The 19,028-nt window shown below is 40.2% G+C and overlaps 1 protein-coding gene across 3 annotated transcripts in view; it reads left to right on the forward strand.

The window, feature by feature from the left end:
• The window catches only part of LOC124718964, a 41,666-nt gene extending 25,455 nt beyond the window's left edge, over positions 1-16,211 (forward strand). The window contains exon 6 of one of the 3 annotated variants that reach the window (XM_047244635.1): positions 12,136-16,210. In XM_047244635.1, coding sequence (XP_047100591.1) covers positions 12,136-12,329 — 194 coding nt within the window. In that variant the 3' untranslated portion in view covers positions 12,330-16,210. Of the gene's footprint in view, positions 1-3,985; positions 4,251-12,135 lie in introns of those variants that run through there. The other 2 variants (XM_047244634.1, XM_047244633.1) reach the window with 2 other exon arrangements.
• The last annotated feature ends 2,817 nt before the right edge of the window (positions 16,212-19,028 follow it).

Raw genomic sequence — 19,028 nt, forward strand, 5'->3', positions numbered from 1 at the left:
TGTGGCACTGATCATACACTTTCATCTTTGCAGAGAAATCAAGAGATTCACCATATCCTATCGAAACATATTTCCACAGATAACTTAATAACTGAAATCCAAATGGTCTAATTGTAGCAGAATAATCCTAACAATATACCGTAGTTTACTGGGCTTCAAAAGGCCAATTCAGGTTTTGTCATACAGATGCAGTATCCTGCAGATTGCAGTTTTCTACAGACCCACATCACCCATTAGCAAGCCAAGAGGAGGTGAGGTCTATGTAGGTGGATGAAAAATGACTTTCATACAACAGTCTTTTTTTTTTTTCCTCTCATGCCTTCCACCTTTCCCTCTATAATTATTTGTTGCAGGCAATTCCTACGCAGTGTATGTCCCGGCCAAGATTTTTTCCACTTCCTGATCATGTCTAAAAAATCTTCTTTCTTTCTTCATAACTTCTTCATTCTTAAGTCTGTCAGTCCACTCCACTGTAAGCATCCTTCTCCATAGCCACATTTCAAAACTTTCTGAACATCATCTTTCTTTTTAATGATCCATTATTCACTGTTGTATAACAGTACACTCCAGATATAACATTTATAGAATCTAGCTCCATCGGAATTCTTCTAAATGTTAGTAACTGCTTCACCTTTTCAAATGCCTTTTTCCCATATGTATCCACCTCCTTATTTCTTCTATACAGTACCCATTCCATGTCATTAAGCTTCCCAGGTACATACAGTATTTTATTTGTTCTATCTAATTACCAAGTAAGAATGTGTTAACTGTAGCTTTCTTATTGCTTGTTCTCATAACTTTTGTATTTCCTATAGCATATTTATCTTCATTCTTACTTTTTCCTTCCTCCAATACTCTTCAACATCTGCTGTTGCTTCTCTTCCGATTCTGCCGGCACTGCTTGATTGTCAACATATTTTGTAATCTTTATCTTTTCTTCTCCAGTTATAATGCCTCTTGCGTCATCTAAGGCCTTGCATCTCAATTTGTCTCCATATATGTTGAACAGCTTCAGTGACAATGGGCATCCCTTACATCCCTTCCAATGCTCATATCTTCAGTCTCCTTTCTGTACTCTCAGTATTTGCTTTGTCTACATCTCCATTAACTTTCAATCTTTCCAGCCCATACCAACATCTTTTAAATTTCAGCAGTATACTCCAGGTGACTGTATTTAAAGTCATGCCCTAGTTGAAATGAAATATACACCTACTTCTTCATTTCTATTATTCATTCTCTGATCATCCTCAGGCAACACAAAGCATCTCTTGTTTCTTTGCACTTCCTGAACCAAAACTTGCCTTCCCCAGTATTTTCCTCAATTTTTCTTTTCAGTTCATCTTAATATCATTGTCTTTACAGCCTTTGTAACATGACGGTTGAAACTAATTGTACTGTAGTCTTTGCATTCTTTCATGTTTCACCGTTTGTGTAGAAGTGTTACAATGCTCTTAAGTAGGTATTAGAGGCCAAATTCCTGTCTCATAAATTCTGTTTATGACCTCAGTCATTCTGGCTATTGAATTTATACTTAAGGCTTGCAGTGCCTCAGATGGTATTCTATCATAGTCTCATGCGAGATCTTACTAAAGCCGGGCAGATCTGGTCAGGTGAATATCCATTTTCTTTCAACACGGACTGTAGGTGCTCACACTTCATTGTGAGACAGTCCCTATGCTACACAACAGGTGCCTGCTGCACCAGAATTCTATAAGTGGCCATAATTTGTAAGGGGTGGTGGAGCTACACATCTGATAATACAGTTCTGTATATGTAGGCTTAGGGTAAACAGTACAAGACATCACGAATTCCTGGGCTTAGAGGGAAACTAGTGTTCAGTTGAAAAAACTGTCGGGCGCCTTACTGAGTCGACACATCACCCTTTGGGAAAAGGAAGCGAAGTCTTTCATTGCCAAGTTCGGGGTATTGTAAGAATAGTGGAATGTCATGTTGACTTGTAACTGCACCAATTCCAGCACACAAACAAGCTATTAATGATTGTCACGTCAACAGCTTTTCCTCCATCATTTCTTGTCCATTTACATTTAGCCCTTCATAAAAGTGAGATGTAAAATAAAAAATTGAAGGGCTAATAATAAAGTTTTACCAGGTGTACCGGTATGAAATGAGCATTTTTTTTTGTGAAAGTGAAACACTAATTTTGTATTGAAAAGTAAAAACATTTTATTCAAAGTACTGACCATTGATTTCTATACATCTTGACCACCTTTCTGTCTATTTGTGGACACCACACCAATAGAAATGTTGGTCTTTTGAAGCAAACCAATCGGACACCCAATTTTCGACTTCTTTATAGGAATTGAAGTGTTCCTCAGCCAACTCGTGTCCCATTGATGAAAACAAATGGTGGTCAGAAGGGGCCAAGTCTGGTGAATACGGCAGGTGGGGTAACAGCTCCCAGCCAAGTGTTTTGATTGTACCCTGAACCAGTTTTGCTTTGTGTGCAGGTGCACTGTCGTATAAAAAAATTGCTTTACCACGTCTTCCGGCCCATTCTGGTCTTTTTTTGATCAATGCATAGTTCAAATTGATCATTTGTTGTCTGTAGTGATTAGTATTCAGTTTCACACCACACCTTTCTGATCCCACCAAACACAGAGCATTGCCTTCTTGCCAAATCGATCTGGTTTTGCAGTCGATGTTGATGGTTGTCCCGGATTAATCCATGATTTTCCCCGTTTAGGATTCTTAAAATAAATCCATTTTTCATCGGCAGTAACAATTCAATGCAAAATTGATTTTGTTTCATGACTTTGAAACAAAATTTGACAAACGGTTTTTCGGTTTTCCATCTGTCTTTCATTCAATTCATGTGGCACCCATTTTCCACACTTTTTGATCTTTCCCATAGCGTTCAAACACTCAGAAATTGTTTGTTGTGCAACATTTAGTGTTGCTGCAATTTTCTTCTGACTCTTCATCCAATATTGCTTGCAATTCGGCGTCTTCGAACTTTTTTGGTGGTCTTCCACGGTCTTCATTTCTTGCATCAAAATCATTATTTCTGAACTGCTGAAACCATCTTTTGCATGTTGCTTCTGATAGAGCATGATCACCATATGCCTCGGACAAGCATTCAATGCAACTCTGCAGCACTTTTTTTCAAATGAAAACAAAAAATTAATGCTTTCCACAAATCATCACTTTCTGGTACAAAATTCGACATTGTTAACACGATGAAAACATATGATGATGTTTGTTCCATGACTTAATGTATACTAAATATCTTTGACAGATGTCATAACAAACAAACAAACAAACAAAATTAAGGCTCGTTCACAACAAATGTTCCCTATCGACACATTTGAATCTTAATGCTCATTTCATACCGGTACACCTGGTAATTATCACCACAAGAAAAAAAACCATGGTAAGGTTAAGTTCTGTGTTTTGGCTCTAGAAGGACCACGGCGCCCGACTGCCCTGTGTGTCATTCCCTGCCAGTGCTCTATCCAGCAGCAGTACAGTGAGGTATGTGGTTAGGGCGCTGCTCTCCTGGTCACTGTTGGGTTTCTTGACCTTGGAACTGCTACTGATCAGTCGAGTGGCTCCTCAATTGGCCTCATAAGGCTGAGTGCATTCTGTACCATCCTCCCACTGACGAAAACTCTCTGGCAGTACCAGTTATCAAGAACAAAATGGCAGTGCTTGTTCCTATGAAGAAGTGGGAATCACGAGAGAAGCCCTCACGGGAATCGGAACTCTTTTGGAGTAGGTGCGTGGGAGCAAGGGGTCCAGAGCCATGGCAGTGCTTCATCTTTTTCTGTGCTGTTGTTTTTCTTTCTCATTGTATATTTTCTCTGACTTTCTCTGACAGATTTCCTGTTGACAACGTAGCTCACTCTTAGGATGTCGATTCTGGCTCCTTCCACTTTGTTCCTTCATTTTACAACACATATTTTGATTATCGTGCTTTCAGTCCTCAGATCTCGGTTTGATATCCACCTTTCCAAATTTTTTACAGATTGTGCGAGCCATGTGGGGAAGATTGCCCACTATCTAACGTGATAGCCAATCAGTGTGGAGGTCGTCAGGTACCTGTGTATTAGTGACCGCCAGACCACGCAGGGGTCACACTGTCGAGGCTCAAGCTGTCATCTCCCTGCGCTTAATGAGGAATAGGTGCCCGTCCGTTTGGCAGCACCTGGACCCCGGGCACTGGCTATCATGCCAGGTGGCAGTGGTGGAGAAGAACCCACGTTCAAAGTAGGGTGCCATCGTGGTGGATATTTGGCATCGCAGGACAACTGGCCACTGTGAGGCACCAGCAATCTTTCCAGTATGGACAACAGTTTAGTGCTGATTGTTACTACCCTTGGATTGTTTCCTCCTTGGCTATGTCAGGAGGGGAACACTAATTCAAGGGATTTGCAGACAGTTATTCCCTCAGTTCCTGATTTGCACCCAAACAGACAGAACGTCTTCTCTCTCTACTAAACCAATCTTCTATTGAAAGTGTTTTTGGTGATCTCCCTTCTCTTATCAAATAGCAAAGTGGTTCCATCTTAATTAAGGTGCCAAATCCTATTCAGTCTTAGGCATTAATCTCTTGTAAACAACTTGTTGGTGTACCTGCTATCATCACACCACCACAAGAACTTCAACACGGTACAAAGATTAATTTTTCATCGGGAACTGATGCTGTGGACAGATGAAGAACTTGGCAAACATTTGCAGATGTGAGGAATCCACTTCGTACATCAAGAGGCACCAGACAATGAGGTAGACACTGCCGCATATCTCTTCATTTTAAAGGGGAATCTGATTCTAGAAGAGGTCAACTCATGTTACTGCTGCAATGTGACACCATATTTTAAAAGTAAGCACTTTGGGCATTTGTCTTCTGTGTTTAAATACAACCTGATTTGTGGAGAATGTTGCTGGCCACTTCACAAAAATTCTCCATGTGTTCTACAAACTGTCTGTCAACTGTGGAAACAACCACCCTCCCCAACCCCGAAGTGTGTTAACCCATTCGGGGAACATAGAATCCGGGAACTGAAAGAGATAGATCATCTCTCTTATTTTGAAGTTTGGAAAAAATATGATCATTTGTATCCAGTCACAGCGATAATGACCTTTGCACTGCTGTGACCAGGTCATCAACAGTACCTGACGTATTTACTGTCTCCACTTTGACACGCTGTGTTCGCACAAATAAACTTAACTGTGGGGGCAATAGGCCCTTGCCTCTGTCAGCTCCTCCAGCACCACCTTTGGGAACCGCTCCCTGCACCTCGCTGTAGCAGCAGCTTCCTCCTGTGGCATCTACTAGCGACAGGGCTTCCGCTTTGGAATGCTCTCACTGCAAATCCACAAAGCGGAGGCCTGACACCAATCACTGACTGAAGGAGCCACGGACCGTGGATCCGAGGCATGTTCACTCTTCCCATGTTCCTATACCTAGTGAGTAAGGCCTCACAGGAATTTTGCCCACCAAAAGTTGTTAAAGAGAAAAAGAAGAAATCTTAGGAGTAGGCTCCTGCAGTGATGCCGGGATTTGCTTGACCCCTCACGCCATTGAATTCTGAAAAAGTGTTCATTGTTGTTGTTCCACACCCAAAAACAGTGATCATAGTGCATGACCTATCCTCCCGGCCCCTTCACACCTAACCAGCTCACTTCAGTGTGCTGATCCAATGGAACTATAGTCGATATAATTGTTACCTGCTAGAATTCCAACTAGTGATTTCTTCTTGTTCTGCGATCTGTGTTGCTCTCCAAGTAGCACACTTCATTGATGACCATTCCCTAAATCTTTGAGGCTACTGTGCAGTCTGTTGGAACCATACTGGTCCCAAAAGAACGTGTAGAGGGTTCTGTACATTGGTTTGCACAGTTGTCATCAGTAAGTGGATTCCTCTCCGTATCGCATTGAAAGCTGTAGCAGTGTCGGTACAAGTGACGATCGTGATCACTACATTTGTAACACACATTTACTTCAAAGCAGGACATTTACTTCAAAGCAGGACATTTACTTACCTTGATAACCACCCTTCCCCCCCCCCCCCCCCCCTCTCTCTCTCTCTCTCTTGCCGTTTCTTCTATTATGCAATTTCAGTGTGCACAACCCCTATAAGGTATTACCAAGTCGTCTAGTGGGGGCCTTCTGATGGACCAGCTTCTTGTTGATCGTGATGTGTGTCTCCTCAATTATGAGATTCTTACCAAATTCAGTGCCACTTATGGGGATACATTTTTGGCTATTGACCTTACGTTCTCTTCCTCCAGTCTCGCCACTTCACTACAGTTAGTGTTACACGATAATCTTTGTGAGAGTGACCACTTTCCAATGATCCTGTCCCTTTCTTGTCACTGCCCAGTGGACCGTTTATCATGTTGGGCTCTTAGAAGACCTAACTGTCGGTTATGTGCCTCTTCTGTCATATCACTTCCTCGCTGTCATATTTCATCAATGAGATGGTGGGAGGCATCTCTGACATGATCGCCTATGCTCTGGGAACTGGTATTCCCCTTCATATAGAGTCCTCACCTGCTGACAGATGCCATAGTAGACTGAAGTTATTCCAACAGCTATCCAGGATCATTGAAGGTTCCTGCAACTTGTCAAGTGAGACCCTTCACAGACCATCCTCCTCACCTTTAAGCAGCTTTGTGCAAAGGCTAACTACCCAGTTAAACACAGTAAGTAGAAATGCTGATAGTTCTGCATCTCCTCCTTGGGAACTTACACATTTTCATGCTGGGTATGAGCCTAACTCCATAGTCTTCTGGGCCACCAGAGATCAACAGCTACTCTGCACCTCTTCTGTCAGGGCAATATTTGTACTGATTCTTAAGTTCTTGCTGGACGCCTTGCTACCCGCTTTGTGGCAGTGTGTGCATCCTCTCCTTACCCAGCTATGGTTTGAAAGCGTAAATGACAATTGAAGACATCTCTCTATCCTTTAGTCTCCAGCAGGACAAATTATCTAATGAGCAATAATATTCATTGAGACTGGGTACACAATTGTGATGTATTATTTAAATGATTTAATCCTGTAACACACAATTTGGGTGAGGAGGGTGAGGTGTGGGAGGCTAGGGGTGGGAGAAGATGATGTGCTGGTGTGAGAGTGGGCAGGTGTGTGGTGGGGCACTACACCTGTAACTGTTAGGTACAGAATTGATTGGCTGTATTGGGGGGAAGAGGAGAGGCGAAGACATAGAGGAGGGGAAATGATTAGTAGGTGTGTTGGTGGAATGGGAGGCATGGATAGTGCTGGAGTGGGAGGAGGGAAGTGGGTGGGAAGGTTGAGGAGAAGAGGGTTGTGAGAATGAAAGATATGTTGTAGGGAGAGTTCCACCTGCACAGTTCAGAAGTGCTGATGTCGGTAGGAAGGACACAGATGGCACGGGTTTGAAGCAGTCATTGAAGTGAAGTACATCGTGTTGAGCTGCATGTGCAGCAACTGGGTGCTCCAGCTGTCTCTTATCCACAGTTTGACAGTAGCCACTTGTTTGGACAAACAGCTTGTTAGTTGTTGTGCCCATGTAGAAAGCAGCACGGTGGTTGCAGCACAGTTTGTAGATCACATGATTGCTTTCACAGATAGCACTGCTACTGATGGGATAGGAGATAACTGTGGCAGGACTGGAGTAGGTGGTGGTGGTGGTGGTGGTGGGAGGAGGATGTATGAGACAGGTATTGATTGCATCTAGGTCTATTACAGGGATACGAGCTGTGAGGCAAGGGGTTGGGAGAGGGGATTACCCTGAGGGTCTCCAGTTGTCAGATATGTCTACCTCCAAACCCTGCTACAGCAAACCCATTCCTGAAATCCAACAGTAACTCCAGTCACTCCTAAAATCAGTAAGTCCATCCTCCACACTTCTACACTCTACATGCTTCCTAAATTCCATAAACCCAACCACACAGGACGCCCTTTTGGGGTCAGTTACTGTGCCCCACTGAGAGAATATCTGCTGTCATACATCAGCCCCTTCAGCCTATTACCAGTAAAAGACATCATCTGTTTCCTCCAGCGACTCTCCTCAGTAGCTGTTCCTTTACTACACGGTGCCTTGCTTGTCACTGTCAATGCCGCCTCCCTGTACAGTAACATCCCTGTTGCCCATGACCTTGTCACTATTGAACACCACCTTTCCCAACACCTGACAAACACTGGACCTTCAACCTCCTCCTTAGTCGCCATGACCAACTATATGCTCAGCCACAGTTACTGCTCCTTTGAAGGCATCACCTACAAACAAACCCGGTGTATGGCAATGGGCACCCGCATAGCATCATCCTGTGCGAATATACTCATGGGCCATTTAAAGGAATCCTTTCTAACCACCCAAAATCCCATACCTCTCACCTGGATCAGATTCATTGATGACATCATCGACATCTGGATCGAGGGTGAGGACGCCCTATCCACATTCCTCCAGAACCTCAATACCTTCTCGTTCGCTTCACTTGATCCTCCTCAACCCAACAAGCCACCTTCCTCAATGTTAACATCCATCTCAGGGATGGCTCCATCCACATCATACCAGCCTACCACTGACAGTATCTCTACTCCTCCCACCAGCAACTACTACAGTCCATTTACAGGCATCTCCTACCCCATTAAAGGCAGGCCTACCTGTAAAAGCAGTCATGTTATCTACAAACTAAACAGCAACCACTGTGCTGCTTTCTATGTGGGCATGACAAATAAAAACCAGCCTGTTAGCATGAATGACCACCACCAAACTGTGGACAACAGACAGCTGGATCATCCAATTGCTAAACATTCTGCCCAATACAGTGTGCTATATTTCAGTGACTGCTTCACAGTCTGTGGTATCTGGACCCTTCCTACAAACATCAGCGTTTCTGGACTGGGAAGGTAGGAACCCTGCGTGCTATGTATCCTACATTCTCATAGCTCTCCTGGCCTCAACCTTCACTAGCCCCATCCTCCACCCATTCATCCCCATCCCTGCTCCCACTCCAGTGCTATACAGTTTTCTATTCCACCAACACACCCACAAGCCTTTTTCCTCTTCTCTTGTTTTCTGCTCGCCCCACCTCCAAACCTCCTGTGACTGCACCTAGCTCCCTTACCATCTCACCACCACAGCCCTGCAGCTCCTACAAGCAGCACTACGCCCTCTCCATCACCATCCACTATCCCTCTCCCTCCTCACCCCCATGTCACCTTCTTACCCCCACCGCTCACATTGCTGTTCGCGTCAGGCGCAGTTGCAGTCTGGCCTCAGTCAGTGTCAGTGGTAATGTGTGAGTTGTGCTTGTGCGATGTGTATTGCTTTTGGCTGAAAACTTAAATGTATAACTGTCTTTTTATTTCACCTCTCTGTGACTCAACTCTCCGCTATATATTTTTGTAATGTTATGAAAAGGGTAGATTGGTTCTCACCATAAGGGTGACACACTGAGTTGCAGACAGACATAATGAAATGACTGTTACATATTAGCTCTTGGCCAAAGCCATCTTCAGAAAAAAGGCGCACACTCACAAACACACACACACACACAAAAGCAAGCAAGCACACACACCTTACACCACACACAACTGCTGCACTCTGGCCACACTACAGTCTGGCTTGAGGTAGTGTGTGTGTGTGTGTGTGTGTGTGTGTGTGTGTGTGTGTGTGTGTGTGTAAAAACAGTCTTTTCATCGTGCCTGTCTGGTAGCAGTCTATCCTTTTCATAATATTGTTGATATTCCAACCTGAACTATACTTTTCATAATATTGTTGTTATCCATTCTGAGATTTCCATTGTTTAGTACTTACTTTACCATGTTTATAACTACATAGGTGTCATTGTTATTTTTAGGTTTCAGTGATGCAAGTTGATTACAAATGGCAATGATGAATCAAACTTTGTTAAATATTTAGCATGGCGTATGTGAGCAGTTTGCTTATTTTTACAGTGACAAACAACATACACAGTATATGCAAATTATAAAAAAATAATAATGTCAAAGAATTTAAAATTACTGTTGAGAGATAAAGATTATTATTGTTATTATTATTATTATTACCAGATTCTCCCAATAAATGGGAGACGTTAAGCAAATAACTCTGTCAACTTTTCTTTAGGTTCTAATTGTTGTTCCAGTAGGCTTTCATTTTTTTATGAGAAGGCTTGTTCATGTTCTTCCAGCCACCTTGGTCTGAGGTGTGTGTGTTTTGGATGCTCTAATTAACTCCACCTTTGCCTGCTTCATGTCTGAGGGTGTCTGTTTCTAAAATGTCGGTTGGTCTTACATTTGCATTTTTTAGGTCCTTTCGAATTTTGTTGACTCGAGGTGTTTAGATCTTGTGTGATGTTCCATAATCTATTATCCTTTCTTTCAGTCACTTTTCTGGTAGTCTGTTTAGATGACCAAAGAGTTACATTTGCCTTTTCTTAATACCAGTTTTGATGTCTGAACACTTTACTGTTGTTTGGAGTGATTGTAGCCCATAACCTTCTTAAGTATGTCTTGATCCTAAAATTTTCCTAATGATCATTCTGTTAAGCATCAGTGTTTCACTTGTGTAGAAGACTGTTGGTTTAGTAATTTCTGTCTTGATGTGGATTTTTTTGTTGTAGAGGTTTTGGCCTAATCCTGATGCTTGTTTGACTTTTACTGTGAGATTTTTCAAGGCCTGTCAGTTTGATGAATTCTCCTGTGTATTTAAAGTATGGGAACCTGTTGATTCTACCTTTTTTGTCACACTCGCGATTTCTGTCTTTGAACGTAAGACTGAGATTTGTAACCCTACTTTTTATGCACAATCTTTAAGTACCTTGAGCTATTTGACAGCTGTCTGTTCACCCTCTGTAAGTAGCGCCAGGTCTTCCACAAATGCAGGGTATGGTATGTAGAGGTCTTTTTTGGGAAAACCCTGTAGGATTGGCTCCCAAAACCAAAGTTTCATGGGTTCTTCCTCCCATTCTAACATAACATTTTCTAGGACAACGTTGAACAGAAAAGGAGGGAGTCCATCTCCTTTTGTCACTACTGTTTTCTTGTCAAAAGGTTCTGAGATTTCCACATAAATTTTACTTTAGATTTTGTTCCAGATAGAGTTGGCTTTATGAGGGCTCAGGTTTTGGGATCCAGTCCCTTCGCTTCTAAAATTTGAAATAGTGAAGGCCCATGTTAATTCGTCGTACGCCCTTTTGAAATCCAAACATGTACAAACTAGAGGTTTTTCTGTGAGGAATCTTTCAGTTTGTATTGAAACTCTTGTTTCACTGTCCCCTTTAATTGGTGCATGTACATTAATAAAAGTGCAATTTCTGTTTGTGTGTTTAATTCTTAAGGTCAGAAGTCAGTTGCTGATGGGTTTCACATCTCATACTGAATCCAAAATTTTTTCTTTACGATGAGCCAAATAGTGCCGCTCCTTTGCCAATTTTCTTGTTTGTTCCATCTTTGAAGATTTTGTGATTGTTGTAGTCTATTGTTGCTGAATCTGTGAAACATCTTTCTCGAAAGACGAGAATTTGGATTTTATGTTTCATGAGTTCTGTTGTGAGATTATTTAGTTTTCTTGCTCAATTGAGTGCCTGAATGTTGAGAGCGCCAATATAAGTGTGCGCTTTTTCATGGAAGTTTATCAGAGCACTCCAACTTGATCTCTTGTATAAGTCCAAGCTCTTGAGAATCCAAATGCTTGATTGCCACATCAGTGTGGGTGGATTGTCCACCTGAGGTAATTCTGCCTTCACTTGTATGAGTCATGTTTGCCTGTCATCAATTTTTTGACTTTTGCCAGTGGTGTAGAACCAGGGATTGTGAGTTCCTCAAGCATGTTTACAGCCGCACCTCGTGGTGAACAGATGCTGACCATACGGCCACTTGCTCCAAGTCAGGCGCAGCATGGGTTTTGGTTGTTATTTTGGTCCATGGGTGGTATTTTATTTCCCACCTACCCTGCATATCTATCGGGCATTTGCATATCCACCACTTGGGGACGCACTAGATGGGGATTTACAAAACTCACACTTGTTGTTGCTGCTGTAATTATTGTTTATTATTAGATGAGCAGTTGATTTTTTCTGCTTTTCCTGTACACTAACGTCCTTCCATCTGCTGTTGTTATTTCATTCATTTTATTTATAGTCCATTTGCTGCAAAAAAATTTGTTTACCTCTTGTGCTTGCAGGTGTGATGGCGGTGAAGCGCCGCCTGAAGCGGCAGAGGGAGATGCAGCAAGCACTTGCAGAAGATGAGTCCTCAGAGTCTCCCACCACCACATCACCAGCTGAAAGCTCCCCCACCGAAAGCTCTCCTGCTACATCGACTCCAGACACACCACTATCACCTGATTTCCCTGTTTCTGATGAAACTGATGCCTGAATCTCTCTTCAGTTTATGGAATATGTTATAACTAGTAACTACAAGTTTGACAGGCCTATAGAAAATGAGAGAAAACCTAAAAATTCAGAATTGTTTTCTACACTTACACTTTTATTGTTGCTATCAATAAGCAATAGACAGGTGAGAATTGAGAGCTGAAACAGGGGGAAAGAAAAAAGTCTCAGTTCATACTGATAGTGTATGAAAGTGAGGCAGTTGCTGAACAAAGGCAAAATTTTACTAAGGTAAGAGAGATGTCGTAGAATGACATGCATTAGAAATTTTGTAAGTCTGTTTTCTCAAGCAGGTCTCTTATAACGTGTGCTTGTCAAGTGTCAGTACGCATATTTTTCACATGTGTTGAAACTTCCTGTTTCCTTTGTGAATTGATGATGCATTTCATGACTTGAAGAAACTCTGCAGTCACATAGCAAATTACGGCAATTTCTGGGGTGTGTGTTCTTGCTATGGACACTTTGCTTTCATCTTCCCTTCAGAAAAAATAAATAAAAATATTTTAATTTGTGTAAGATTTGCGATGTTGTAATTTTCAACATGCTTTAAAATGCTCGTGTTATGGGTGTTTCACTAGCCATTAAAAATCTTATTTTGGACAACAACAAAAAGTAGAGCATTAATCTACAGTAGTGGGTTGGTAATAATGAATTTGAAGAACATTATTTCTACCAGTCTGTCCTTTTAAAACAGTACTTTATTATGCACTACTAGCTAGTTTGTGGTGTTGCTCATTCTCAAACGTGTCGACAAACATCCACCACATACCAAATTGAAATGTAAGTCAGAATATAAAAACTTCTATGGCTGCATTGGTACTTGAACAGCAGTTGTTGTGTGGCTTGTATTTCATTCATAATCTTTTGGAATAAAATGAGAAACAGTGCTAGATGCGTATATTTAAACGTCAGATAACATGTTGGGCACATGGAAAGTAAAAAACTGTTTCTTGAAATTCCCCTCAGGTCAGTATAACATACAGGTTGCATTTTATGTAGTTATCATGAGTGAACTGGGTTAGAAGAAATGAAAATAAAAGCTATAGGCTATATCTGAAATGGACTACCTTTCTGGAAACATTATCTTAGAAGGGAGTGGAGGAAGACAAATCAACAGTTTAATCACAGAAAACAAATAACAAGGCCGGAAGGTTAACTAAAGCCTTAAATTTCAAACAAAGATATAATTTAGTGTTGAAATCCAAGGGATTAAGTCTGGCAGAAATTAAAGAACACCCCCCCCCCCCCTCCCATTTTTAAGCATTATTTCTTGATGTGTTGATATGATATAGGTTAACTTTCCAGAAAGAAACTACATTAATGCACAGATTGGATTGGTGATTATATTGAAGATTGTAAACAGGTCCAAGCAATATGGCACAGTCTTTCATACACTTGTTTTAATTTTGGAGGAGCAAGGTTTCAATTCTCATTTGACAATCCAAGTTAAGCTTCCAGTGGTTTTCCTAAATTGATTATTGTGAACGCTGTGATTTTCAGTATGAGAAGGCTGATGCTGCATCTCTAAACACCATATCAAATTCCAGAATACAAATTATGAGCTGCAGCCGGTTATAGATAAGAAATGTAACTCCAGAAGTATTTTACAATGAGCTAACAGGGATGGAAATATATAGAAAAAGGCATACATTAAATTTTTATGTGCATGAATAGCAGCCAGCGGTGCTGCATCCCATGGTCTACTGGACCTGATCGCAGAGGTATTTTTAGTTCTTCATCACCCTTCACCCCAAGTCTTTCCCTTTTCATTGTCATGCCCTGGGGTCACCAAATTAGATGGAAAAAACATTTGCTCTCGTCCTAATTGATGGAACCGTTTTATCATTTCCTGAAAGTAATGTAGGAAAAAAATGTTCTACTGTTCTGTGTTTTATTAGCTTTTCTATAATTTTTCAGTTACTGAAACTACTAAAAGCAGATAGTTCTTCTTGGTGTAGTTTCTAACCTTTGTTTTGAATATCATGTTCTTTAAATAAGATTGAGGCTGTCTGAAGTTATAGAATTTAGAAATTATGGTAGGTAGTGTTTTCTTTTATTCATATATATGAGGGTAAGTCATGAGTATCTACAGTCAATTTTTATAATTTATTACAAGAGTACAAAATTTTTATTGATATCATTTTTCAACATCATCATCCTGCTTTTCAGTGCACTTAGTCCATCATTGCACAAGCTTTGTGATACCCTCTGAAAAAAAGGTATTTGATTGCACAATAAGCCATGTATGCACTGTTTCTTTTGCCTGTTGACTGGAGCTGAATCGGTGGCCACTTAAATCATCTTTAAGAGGACCATTCATTTCAGAAATTTTTCACTTTCATTAGCATGATGGTGCCGACAGATTTTCATGTAGTTACACTTGTGCTCTTCATAGAGTTTTTTTTTAACACCGATTTTGTGAAAGTTGGGCTCATTATGTACGATTTTGTGTGCTATAACTAATCTGTATATGGTTTGCCACATGATGAGCAGTCATTTGATGGGCTGATTCAATATTGGCATAGTTGTGGCTGTAGCTGGACAACTCACTCTTTCTTTGTCCTTCACACTCAACCAACCACTTTCGAACAAATCGTTGTCCCCATCTTATGCTGACAATCTTCTACGAATTGCCACTGCTGGTACACCTTCAGACCACAAAAAACGGATGGAACGCTGTTCTTCTACGGTGCAAACAGAGCGTCACAGACTTCTTTATGTTGCAACAGTACAAAGCAGATGTAATGACGCTGTAACGTACCACAGGTGAAGGCGATGGTGCAGTGTAGTGGCTGGTGAGCACGCAAAGCCATAGAGGCAGCCTAAAGATAAATAGAGCAGAAGTGCAGATACTTACTGACTTAGCTTCATAGTTCAGCAAATAAAACAAAGTACTACATACCCTGTGACACCAGTACTGATATTTTGACACACTGGACAGTTGTTATGAAAATAAAACTAATGTTTACATACAAGGTTCATACTAATAGTATGTGTACCATTGAATAATTAATGCTGCTACTGTACGTTTGTCCATGTAAAACAGTATTTGGGGTTTGAAAAAACAAAGATTGTAAAATGCCACATGTCAGTAGCCTTTAGTATATGTGTTGTATAGCAACACATGATTTCATGTCAATTATCTGACTTAATCTGCAGCCAAAATCTTAGATTCCTACAAAAATTTCATTCAGTTTTCTGCCTTTGCTTGATTACTTGATGATAAGAAGTGATAGGGTACTTTTTCATATCCTATTCCCTCCCTCTTATGCAACAACTGTAATAAAGAAAGTGGTTTGTTGTTCTTATAGTAGAATTTCAGTGAAAACTGGTACCATATTGGAGAGGAGAAATTCTTGTTATTTGTTGAACAGAAAGCAACAGGGTTTGTAGCACAGCAGGAGTGGGATGGAGGATAATAGTCGGCATCTTGTCTCTTGCATATCAAGTGTGTATCTATAAGGGTTTCAAAGTAAAGTAAAGATTGAAACCAGTTAAGGTCCTTTTGCAACATGTGCATATCTTAAGCACACGTTTTTGTGCAAATTCAAGGGGTTCATATTTTCTTGTACTTAATGTTGTTGGTATGTGTGAAATTTTTAAACAGAAATAAATGTTAATAATATGCTTATCTGTGATATCAGGACTGTTGCAATGTATTGCATAAACATACATAAAGCTTTGCAGCAAGTTGTGCAGATCTATGTATATATCTATTTATTTGCTAAGAACATTGAATTGTTCTTACAGAGACTTAACAGATGTTTGTGATTTAAAATATGTATGACTCCTTGTTCTATTTATTTTTGTTGCTGTGAAAATAAATGTTAGCCTAAATGACTTTACCTGGAAATACAGTGTATTTCAATATTTAGATTATAATAAATACCATCTCATGTGTAGGTTACATCAGCACATGCATTGCAAAACTTTTTGTGTTGAACCACAACCTTCTTACCAATTCCACTATAACCTCCCACTGCTTGCTGTTCTTGTTCAGCAGTTGCACTTGCATTGTAGGTAAATGAACATCACATTGTGCAATTGTTTTCTAACCTGTGACAGTATATACCTCTGTTCCCTGCACAGAGCTGTTGGATTTTAAAATTACTGATGTCTCCCACATCCACTGTGATTTATTCAGCACTTGGTGTTTAATGGAAAGAGGATTCAGAAAGTAAGTTCCATTTGAAATTTGATGTAATGCAATTGTATGCAGTAACACCAGTAATGCGCCTCTTATTGCACTACTGCTAGATTGTTAATAATAAATTACACTGCCACCTGGAATATGGCCAATCTGCAGTACAGTGAAACTATTGTCTTTGGCCCTGCTTTCACTTCCATTAATGGTCAACTGCACCCAATTTCCTGTAAGTGCACAAATAAGTGGTAGTGAAGTGGCAAGCTACTAAAAATTACTTTAGCCAAGATTCATTGTTTGCAATTAACCGAGAATTTAACGTAACAAATTCCATCAACACTCTTCACTGTTAGCCCAAAGTGCTATTAACAGCAAAGTACTGCACCAGATATGCTTGAAACTATTAAAGTCAGTAGTCTGACTCGTGAGCCCACCCACTACACTATACATAACACTTCAGAATTTCTATGTTCTAAACACTGAGTTACAAGTAAATGTTGGTACTTGCAAAATTTTTAAATAGAAATTTTTTTTTAGTAATATACTTATTTGTGATATCAGGACAATTGGAATACATAGCAGAAACAGACACAAAGCTTTGCAGCATGTTGTGCAAACATATATATGTATATTTACTTGTTAAAATGTTGAATTATTCTTTCAAAGGCTGTGGTACATTTTGTATAACAGTACTGACTTAATAGAAGTTTGTGATTTAAAATATGTATGACTCTTTGTTCCATTTACTAATGTTGCTGTGAAAATGAATGTTAGCCTGACCGATTTTACTTGGAATGACACCGGAACAGTGGCAAATGAAGTTCTGACTGTAGATAATCAAAGTCATGTCTGAACTATCAGCTGCAAGTAAATAGTGTCCTGACTATTTGTCAAACCACAGGTGAATTCAAATACTAACTGTGGCTAATTCACAAAAGTTCAAACACTCAACCAGCATCCACAACTGGAAATATTACAAATTCCTAGAAATGCACTCCAAAAATTGGCAAAGTCCACGAAACCACCAAAGAAAGTAGTTCGAACTGTGACTCAAACAAAACTATTTTCACAAATGCTGAAATATTCAGCACATCATCCACTTCAAAAATATCCATTGTGTACTCTGTGCCTTGTATGGTTACCAAATACAAGCAGATCAGTAAAGCTTGTTTGACATGGAGTAAGATTTGTTGCAAGTTTACTTGACAACAAAAGTGACTGCTCCCAAGTAGGTGCCATTGCCCACTACAGTGGACCCTCGCTTAACCGAATTTCAAGACACTGAAATATAGCCAGTTTGGTTTAATGAAGTTTGAATTAGTAACATTATTATTTATTTATTTTTGTAGAAATACACAACTATTGAGTTACCTTTTTCTTTTGTTACGGGAACCAACAAATGAAGGCGCTCTATTTTCATGAACTCTAAGAAAAAGTATATCTTCACCATATTTGTACAACAGTATATCTGGTATTTTTTGTAACTTTGGAAGTATATGTATATATTGTCAAATTCTTATTTTTTTTCCAAACTGTATAATTACATATATGTTGTGGAACAATACTGTACCTACTGAATTAGTGTATCATGTAATACAAAACACGATAATCTTAAGAAGCATTTGCATATACTGTTCTTTAGCACACCAATGAGAACACATTTTAGCTTACAGCATTCCTTACCCATTACACATTCTTGTCTCTAAATTATTTTTTTAAAATCATTAATTGTTGTTTGTCAGACCGTTAGTCATAAAATTACGGCACTTTCTCAAGATGCCACATCCAGTGCAGCTTGAAATCCCATGGAGACATCAGAAGTGGCAGCAGATCTCACGAGAGCAGCAACTGTAGCAGAGACTTCAGTGTGGGGTGACAAGTGTCATGTCGTCTTGTTCCTCCTCAAAAGATGACAGTAAAACATTACCATTCTCTTCTGTGTCTTCAGCAGAATTGATAACTGGCTCTTCAGCAACATGGATGTTGTCATCTGTCTGTGTACGTTCTTCCATATTCGCAGTATGAGAGTACACCAATCAGTAGTAAACCTGTATAAGAGCGATGTCAGAATCCGAAGTTGTATCCATGTTATGAATAAGTTCAGGTACTGGATCATATGTTTCCTCTTCAGTTTCAGAGGAGTTATCAGGCCTGCTTAAGAGTTAGTTATGGTGTCTGTCGTAAGTGGATCCCAAGTAGCAGACATGTTCTGAACCGCTTGCAATTCATTCCAATGTGCAACTGTTTCTTGTAGTTCAATTGCACTGACAGCAGCCTAAACAAGTCAGCACCTGCAGTTACACTTCTCATTGAGGTGATTATTCCTCAGTCCAATGACTGCAGACAGCTAGTGGTGTTACATAGCTGGTAAGTAGTAGTTACAGATCATTGAACTGATGTGCTGAGCAGTGGTCTGATTTTTGTATTTTCCAATCACTGTTGGTTTGTGCTTCTCAGAATCATTGAATTGCAACACAAGATCATTGTGTGTCTCTCCTTGCTGCATTTTGATTCGTGATTTTTTTTCACCACTGACATTTA

The sequence above is a fragment of the Schistocerca piceifrons genome, chromosome 10 (assembly GCF_021461385.2).
Source record: "Schistocerca piceifrons isolate TAMUIC-IGC-003096 chromosome 10, iqSchPice1.1, whole genome shotgun sequence".
Lineage (NCBI taxonomy): Eukaryota > Metazoa > Arthropoda > Insecta > Orthoptera > Acrididae > Schistocerca > Schistocerca piceifrons.